The 9,497-nt window shown below is 35.9% G+C and overlaps 1 protein-coding gene across 1 annotated transcript; it reads left to right on the forward strand.

Annotated features, from left to right (window-relative positions):
* Window positions 1-361: 361 nt before the first annotated feature.
* Window positions 362-8,821, forward strand: LOC128688690 (uncharacterized). Its single transcript, XM_070084736.1, has 2 exons — window positions 362-1,353; window positions 6,025-8,821. Exons 1-2 carry the CDS (start codon window positions 434-436, stop codon window positions 8,819-8,821), a joined length of 3,717 nt encoding a protein of 1,238 aa, XP_069940837.1. The 5' UTR covers window positions 362-433.
* The last annotated feature ends 676 nt before the right edge of the window (window positions 8,822-9,497 follow it).

Here is a 9,497-nt window from a genome sequence, read left to right on the forward strand (position 1 = left end):
TTTTTTTCATTTATAATATACTTTGTGTTCATTTACAATCAGCAATCCTTGCCCTGTGCTGTAATCTTAATATATTCAGTAGATGAACTGGTACAAACGACAAATTTTCAATAGCTCATCTCAACAACTTTGTTGTGATTTTTTTGAAGCCATTATATTTGATTAAATTTTTATATTAAATGTCCCAACAGAAACAAAAATTCAAACAGTATATCTCAGTGTGGTGACTGGTGCACAAACACAGGTGTCACTCACCTCAGGAATGGAGAAATGTTGATGAGACAGGTACACTATATGTATAGAGATAAAAAATGAAAAACAAACAAGAATTAGTTTTATGACAATAGAGAACACAATTATTTAAATCTAAGTAACAGTTACTTTGTTTTCAGGTTTCCATTTAATTGTGGCAGTGCTAGTGCTGAATGTGTTCATGGTTGCCACTCAAGCTCAATGGCCCTTTCACTACCCAACACACACATACAATACAAGGTATAGGCCTGCACAAACCACACAATCCACTGATAAGAATTACAGTTTCCATTACCATTCCAATGTGTCAGTTAGGTCAAAATTCCAAACACAGTCTCCTACTCAGCAGTATCATTATTCAGTTCAATTCCCTGGCCACAGATACCACTCTGCTCAGTACCCTGTCCAGAGATATTATTTTTCAACTCAACCAAGCATACACACTTGCCATTTTACATCTCGGTCTCCGCCACTGTATACCTCCAACCAACAACCAAGGAGGATACAGGTTTCAAACCTGTCTACTTTGTATTTTCACAGAGGACACCAGCCTGTAAGGTACCCATCACAGATTACAATATTACAGCAGTCTCTCAACCTCCAACAACCTACCCACTACTCCACGCACCAGCTTGTCAATCTGCTATCTAAACACAATCACACTCATCAGCTTGAAAGACCCCAACATTCTGCACATAACTTCACTAATGAACTTGTAAGCCCCCAACAACCTACTCATAACCATGGTCATCAGCCTAGCAATGCCAAACAACAAACACATGAAACAACCATTCACCTTGCAAGCTCCCAACCACCTAAACAAAGGCTCACTTTTAAGCCTGTTAGTCCTCAACAACCTGTATCTAATAACACTCATCATCATATCAGCTCCCAAGAACCTGTACATAATCACACTCATCAGCCTTTAGAAGAACAGCAATATGGATATCACCTCGATGAAAAAACTACTACAGCGACACAACAACAGTTCAGACATCATCTCACTCAACAGCCAGTCGGGAAACAGCATCCATATCATCATGTTCAGCCTTCAGAGAAAAGATTCAAATCATCATGGTACTTGCAACCTTATCGCATCAGGTATGTTCTGGCGGCATTTTAACGTATTTGTTTTCTGGTGGCAATGTGTAAAATGGTTGCATGGTAATGTCAGTGCTTTTTGGTACCAGTTTTAAAGTGTACTGACAATTTTAACAAAGAAATTTCGAATGACTACTTGTACAGGGAGGCCCCACTTATACAGCAGGTTAGGTTCTGGGCTACTGCTATAAAGTGAAATGTAGCCTATTTTCACTTTCAAATGCATATACAAATCTGATAACATGTTTACACTCTATCATATAATAAGTGAGCAATAGAGCTAAGCCTAAAAAATGTAAATACAGTACACACATTACTTACCTTAAAATATTTTTGTCTTTGCCTTATATTGAGTGGTGAATATATTTATTGTAGGGGAGTCTGAATAAATGAAGAATGGGTATAACTGAAAACTGCTGCAATAGCATAATGCCGTAAGGGAAAGCACTGTAAAGCAGGGCCCTCCTGTACTTTACTATACATATATGATTAGATATTGTGGAAAGCAAAATGTGATTCCAATTTATTAACTAATATAAATTGTGAATAATAATAATTCTATGATTAACCTCATCCTTCATAAATCCATCCGCCGACACGTCAACTCCCAAGTATCTGAAAACATTCACTTCTTCCATACTCCTCCTCCCCAATTTGATATCCAATTTTTCTTTATCTAAATCATTTGACACCCTCATCACCTTACTCTTTTCTATGTTCACTTTCAACTTTCTACCTTTACACACATTCCCAAACTCATCCACTAACCTTTGCAATTTTTCTTTAGAATCTCCCATAAGCACAGTATCATCAGCAAAAAGTAACTGTGTCAATTCCCATTTTGAATTTGATTCCCCATAATTTAATCCCACCCCTCTCCCAAACACCCTAGCATTTACTTCCTTAACAACCCCATCTATAAATATATTAAACAACCATGGTGACATTACACATCCCTGTCTAAGACCTACTTTTACCAGGAAGTATTCTCCCTCTCTTCTACACACCCTAACCTGAGCCTCACTATCCTCATAAAAACTCTTTACAGCATTTAATAACTTACCACCTATTCCATATACTTGCAACATCTGCCACATTGCTCCTCTATCCACTCTATCATATGCCTTTTCTAAATCCATAAATGCAATAAAAACTTCCCTATCTTTATCTAAATACTGTTCACATATATGCTTCAATGTAAACACCTGATCCACACATCCCCTACCCACTCTAAAACCTCCTTGCTCATCCGCAATCCTACATTCTGTCTTACCTCTAATTCTTTCAATTATAACCCTACCGTACACTTTTCCTGGTATACTCAGTAAGCTTATTCCTCTATAATTTTTACAGTCTCTTTTGTCCCCTTTCCCTTTATATAAAGGGACTATACATGCTCTCTGCCAATCCCTAGGTACCTTCCCCTCTTTCATACATTTATTAAACAAAAGTACCAACCACTCCAACACTATATCCCCCCCTGCTTTTAACATTTCTGTCATAATCCCATCAGTTCCAGCTGCTTTACCCCCTTTCATTTTACGTAATGCCTCACGTTAATAATAATTACATACTATAATTGTTAACAATTTATAGTGAATATTTAAAAATATAAAAATGAAGATAACCAATCAAACTTTTTAGAAATTTAATGAACATTTGCTTATGATATCACGTAAAATTGTGAGTGGTGACATTTTGTTCATCAGGAAACAGCATAGTGTCATATGAACATGGTTTTATTCATATGATGTCTTGTTAAGCAGTTAGGCTTCTGGCCTGTAAGAGTATTCTAAAAATAATACTTGCAGGCATGCTTAAACAATTTTTTTTTCATTCGTTGGATAGGCACTAGCATTCATAGCAGATGTGATGTACAGTAATTGATTACTGGTTAGATTAAGTATGTCAGGACATGAACAGTGATTGGTTAGTTGTTCTCAGAGTATAAAATTGACCTTGGCTACAAAGTAGATTGACTGGTTATGACACTACCTCACTGAAACACTCCTCCAGCAGTAAGCCCTCAACCAGTCTGGAACATTATTGCTACAGGAAATTATGGCTATTATAATAATTGAAAAATATACTACATGTTAGATTACATCACAAAGCATCTGTACAGTACCTACCTGTGTTTGTCGTTCTACAGACTGGAGAGTGGAGTAACATCCAGTAAAAGAAAAAAAAAAAAAGTCATGTAGACGTGTTTTTAACTGTACAGAGGTATGAAATTTTGTAAATAGACAAGTCTTAATTATTGTTATGAATTAAAAAATAATTTAAATTTTTATAACACCTCTAAAACCTATCTAAAATTTTAACCTAATTATTACTCAGTGGGAAGCAATAAACCCTTAAATGTTGATACAGTTAAATTTAGAATCCTTCAGCAGTTATCACTATAATTCGTGGTGTCTTAAAAAAATGGCCAGAGAATATATATGACACTTTTTAAGCTTTTTGATAAAACTGATGTGTGAATATTAATAAATGTAAGGTTTATTGATTCACAGTTAATGGAATTCTTGATGGTTGAGCAAATTATCAGTAACCTTGTTACAAAATTCTGGCAATAATTCCTTTTAAATTGATAAAGGGCAAAGTTTTGCAAATGAAAATTTCAGAAATAAATTTTGTTTCAGAGAAGTTGTCCTTTACAGTTGCAGTCATTCTTGGAACCATTAATTCACAATTTAGAATTTTTTGACATGTAAATAATACTAAGTTGTGATTTCATTGTTATACTAGTTATATTTTCAGTTATATTTCTGCAAAGCAAGTTCTGGAAATTCTTTTTCAAATCCACAGAATGATGGAGAGCATAAACGCTCTAAGAATCTTCACGAATCCAAATTTGCAAATGTGATAATAACTCAATTAGGCACTGTGTCATATCTCTACAGTACCTGCATTGCTGGCAGCAGTCTGTAGAGAATAATAGTGAGGAGGGTTCAGTCTGGAGTACTCAATGCTTTTGATCATAACTCTAGCAAGGTAAAAAATTTTTGGTGATAACAGATATTATCAGAATGCTTTTCACAGCATACTAGAGTGATCTGGGTCGTACTTTTCACAGGTAGAGGGAAGGATTTGCTTTGCCTGCTCATCAAGAAGCCTTCCCTTGATTAGGAAAACATGTCAAACTATCGTCCTGTTTCTAATACGTTCCTTGATAAATTGATTGAGCTTGCCATTTTTGATCAATTTTTTTTTTTTCTGAAGTGGAGTAATGTTTTACCATGTGTTCAATCTTCATATTGACAATTTCATTAAGCTCAGATGGATTTGTGTAAAGTTTGATTTCATACTGAATACCTGTTTAGGAAATGTATCACTGCTAATTTTGCTGGACACCTCTGCTGCATTTGATACAATTGATTATGAATTACTGGTAAGTGATCTTTTTGGCTATACCCTTAGGGATACTGCATTGTTGCATCTGAAATCCTACCATTCTGGTCAGTCACATCAAGCACTAGTCATGATTCTGTATTTGATTCGTCACCCTTACTGTACAGCATTTCTTAGGGCTCTGTTTTTGGACTGGTATTGTTTATATTAGTGGCCTGCCTTACTGTTGGATGCTCATGGGGTTTATTATTTTTATGCTGATGATATACAGGTCTAGACCTGGGTTCTAAATGTGGTAGATGCAAAAAAATCTGATTTAGCTCTTTTTTTTTTTTTTCTGGATATTCGGACTTGGATGACAAATAGAAAATTGAAACTAAATGAGGGCAAGACAGAGATTATGATTGTTAGGGAAAACCTAAGGGTTGTACAAATTGGAAATTTTGGAGCCTTCAATTGTGGTATTGTCAATTTGTAGCCTATGGAATCAGTGAGAGATCTAGATGTTACCTGAATTCTTCAGTGTCATTTGTTGGACATACAAACCAGATTGTTAAATCTTGCAATTTTCATATTTGTAATCTCTCTGCAGTCAGAAAATATCTTGAAAAGCAGAGTATCTTGGTCCTTATCCATGCATTTATTTTCTCTCGAACTGATTTTTGCAACTGTTTGTTCGCAGGTTTGCATAACTTGCTAACAAAACTTCTGTCTGCACTAAATCGCACAGCTAGACCAACATTTTCGCTCCTAACTGGAGTTCCCACTAGTCCCTACTTGTATGACCTTTACTCTCTATCAAGGCAAAAATTGAATTTAAACTCCATTTATTGACATTTAAGTAATTAAGTTTAACAGACTCGGTACTTGCCGATGTGTTTGTATCAGGCTCAGGAATGTTTCTGTGAATTGTCCTAGAACCTTTTGGACTGATTGAGCCTCATCCTGTGGAAAGAAATCATTGCAGGAAGCTTTTTCTTGTCCAGCTCCTAGATTGTTCGAGAGGTTGCCAGTGTGTATTAAGAGTAAGGAATCTGTCTATGCTTTAAAGTCTCAGTTGAAAGCACATCTCTTTTCTCGATATTATGATCCTGATGATCATACTGTCACTCTCGAATATAAACTTTAGTATTTCTTCTCCATCGTTGTTGTTGCATTTATGGCTTGGTGTGCAGAACTTGTGAATTTCCTAAAAGAAGAGGTACTCAAGAATAGCAAGATCCCAAATTATTATTATTAAAAGTTAATGACATATTGGCCGTCCACTGCCAAAGGTGTTTTTTTTTTTTAATTTTATGTTGTCTTTTTCATCCCCAGACAACGGCAACACCAGCAAAAGCATGGAGAGGCACGTTTTGATGTGGGACAAGTTCTCTTCACAGAAGCAACCACACCAACAAGCACATTCACAGTGCCATTCTCAATCAGTTCTATTAATACATCAACTAAGCCTAGCACATCATTTGTTACAATTGAAGCCAACAATTCAGTTCCCAACACAGTTATCTCAATAAATACAATACCTATAAATAGTATAAGAACAAACAGCAGCCCACCTGGTTTAGATGTAACTACAACAAAGATTTCTAGAGCTACAAACACTGGTATAACCAGCTTTTCACCAAGTACTGTAACTTACAATATCAGCAAACCAGATGTTTCAGATATGCTTGGAACTGATGATTTGAAGACTGCCATTACTAACACTACATCACTGCTGTTGCCTGCTGAAAATGATAGTGTTACAAGTGCCTCTACCATGAATCCCTCAATTTGGCCATTCACAATGAGACCAGTACATATTGTTTTAAAGACTAAAAAGAATGAACATATTTTGTCACCAGTCCCTTTACCTGTAAATTGCACAGACAATTTATCTAAACAAAGTAATGAAAATACAGAAGAGATATTTGGCGAAGAAACTCCAGCAATATTATCAGAGCTTGATTCTAAGAGATTCTGCCATGAAAAGAAACTCCATGAGAACACTCCTGTCAATGAAATGAAAAATGTAGCTGAAATCACTCAGGTTGCACCTCCTTTGCCTCAGATAACATCTGAAGATAAAAATGCTAATGATGCACTAATCACCAATTATGCAGACTTCACATTTCAGAAGAGTAAAATTCCCTCCATAAATGAATCCAGTGATAGTCTGTCTTTAAATCTTGATAAAGACAATAGTCTCTTATTTCACAATTCATCTCCTACACTTAATGGTTTAAGTAATATTTCTGCAGTAACCAAAGAAAGTATTAAGAGCAGCGAAACATCTAGGATAGTTGAAGTAATTCCTCCAAAATTAACTGAAAGTAATATTGTGCATCCTTCACTTGTTAATAATAATATTTTCCGACCACCTGTTTCAAAAATAATACCTGCTCATAATCGACAAAGGAATGAACTTCTGGAACCAAGCGATGATATTCCTTCAGGACCCTTGCAACTGACTACTACTGAGGCCTTTGCACAGATATTCAATGAATCTTCACAACCAGTTAGTGCCCCCTCATCGTCTACAGAAACAAACAAGAGTATTTATCTTGTACAAAAAACAAGTAAACACCCTCATCCAAGTGACAGAGTTCGAGTTACTCCTAAACATATAAAAATGGTCAAAACTATTGGGGGAACACAAAGAGAAAGAGCCCATTACCAATATCCCTCATCTCTACGAGAACCTGTAGAATTTTCACGTCAAGCAGAGGACCAAGATGTTACACCAATACAAATAAATAGCCAGCCACAATATCAGAGAGTTCACAATAATTTTAACCATTCTTTACAAAACAGAATGAGGCCTCAAAGGTTCCTTGTGCCACGACCTACAATTCCTCGACGTTCCTTCCAGCCAGGAGTTATCAGAAGGCAGCATCAAAGTCATCCACCTCCTTCAAAACCTCAGTCAAATAGTTCTCAGGGAATCCTTTCTCAGTTCAGCCCAGTTAGTGGCTTGGAGTTTAAATTGTTAAAAAATATACAAACACAATCAGAAAGCAATGATACAAATATTTTACCTCAATTTAGTCCAACAAGTGGTCTTAAGTTCATCCTAACACAGACTGATAATAATTCAAGTATTAAATTTAATAGTAATGGCAAAGAAAATGATAATGTTCTCAATTTACATCCTGATCCTTTCCATATGGTTTCTGGTCCCACATTTTTCAGCCCCTTACCCAATGAAACTCAGAATTTGCAAATTACTACAGAGGAAAATGAAGGCAATGTGTATAATACATCTGTTCAGATACCATTAAATTATAAAAAGAATCTTACTTTATTAACAGAAAATGTAAATAATCTGAAAACAGTGACTGAGAGCAGAATGAACAAGAAACCGTCACTGGAAGTCAATGACAAAAATGACTATCCAATATCTCTTGTACATACCTTGAGGACTGTTCCTATTCATGTACCTGAAACAGGAAAAATAATGTCTACTACCGTTTTATTCAATGTAAATGACCAGTCTTCTACTACATCTCCATTTTCAACTCAGATGGTACTATCTAGAGTAGATGAGACGACAGAGAAAGTCATGCAGACCACTTCTTGGTTTCCCAATTCTCATGATAAAGTCGAAGACAATCCTCCCATGGCATTCACTAGTGATGGTTTACTCACTAACAAGGAGTCACTGATAAGGCCAGTAAGTCAAAGGAGAGAAATTGAATCGGCTACTTTTGAAGAAATAGATAATAATCAGGAAAGACATATTCTGCTTAATCAGTCTGACTTACTCGATACTTTGTATATCAAACAATTTACTAAAGAGGCTTATGATAAGCCCTCTAGTACATCAGTTACATCTGACTCACTGGATACTTTGCATATCAAACAGTTCAATAAAGATATTTATAAACCATCTGGTACTTCAGCTACAATAGCACCAATGGCTAATGACTATAGTTTATCTTCACCACTTAACAGAAATGAGGAGAAGCTAGAAAGTGATATCCTAAAAGATCTACCATATTTTCTGAAGGGTTATGTGACGGTAGATATATCTAATTTGCACAGACATAATAATGTGGCTATTAGTAACAGCTATGGAAATGTGGTTTACCAGCAAAAGCAAATAATGTTAGATGATGTAGAAGATTATTTGTAATTTTGAAACATTTGTAAATTAAATATCAATACATTAGACCAATAAATGTTGTAAAAATGAGTAGGAAGTCCAGGTAGAATCGTTCAAGGGAACGACTCTAGTCATTCCCTTGAATGGATCTACCTGGATTTCCAATTCATTTCTGCAACATTGCAAGCTCCTGATGTGTTGATTGCAATATGCAAGGCCTAGAGCTATCATTCAACTCCCCATTTTTTATTTTTTTTTGCATTTTGTAGTGCTTGCTCATGATTATTGTAAAGTGTTGTATAATAAAAAAAATCACCTTGAACTGAACTAAATATACAATAACCCTAAGGGCAAAGTTGCCATCATGATTCATGAAACTGTAATAATGCAAATAACCCACACATAGAAGAGAGGAGCTTATGACAACGTTTCGGTCCGACTTTGACCATTTACAAAGTCACACTAACGAAAAGGAGAGGAGGAGTGTATGTAAGCAGGAGGTGGTAGTAGTAGTGGGAAAGGTAGTAAAGAGGAGGAGGAGGAGCCAGTCAAATACTAAGAAAGAAGAGCACTACAAGGGAGCTAGGTGCCCACAGAGGGTAAGAGCAAGAACACAGAGAGGGGGAAAAAGTAAATAAATAATGAAGGAACAAATACACAAGGCAGAAGAAAGACTACCCAAAGGAAAAAAAGGAAAGAGGAAAGG

Source organism: Cherax quadricarinatus, chromosome 13 (assembly GCF_038502225.1).
Source record: "Cherax quadricarinatus isolate ZL_2023a chromosome 13, ASM3850222v1, whole genome shotgun sequence".
Taxonomy (NCBI): domain Eukaryota; kingdom Metazoa; phylum Arthropoda; class Malacostraca; order Decapoda; family Parastacidae; genus Cherax; species Cherax quadricarinatus.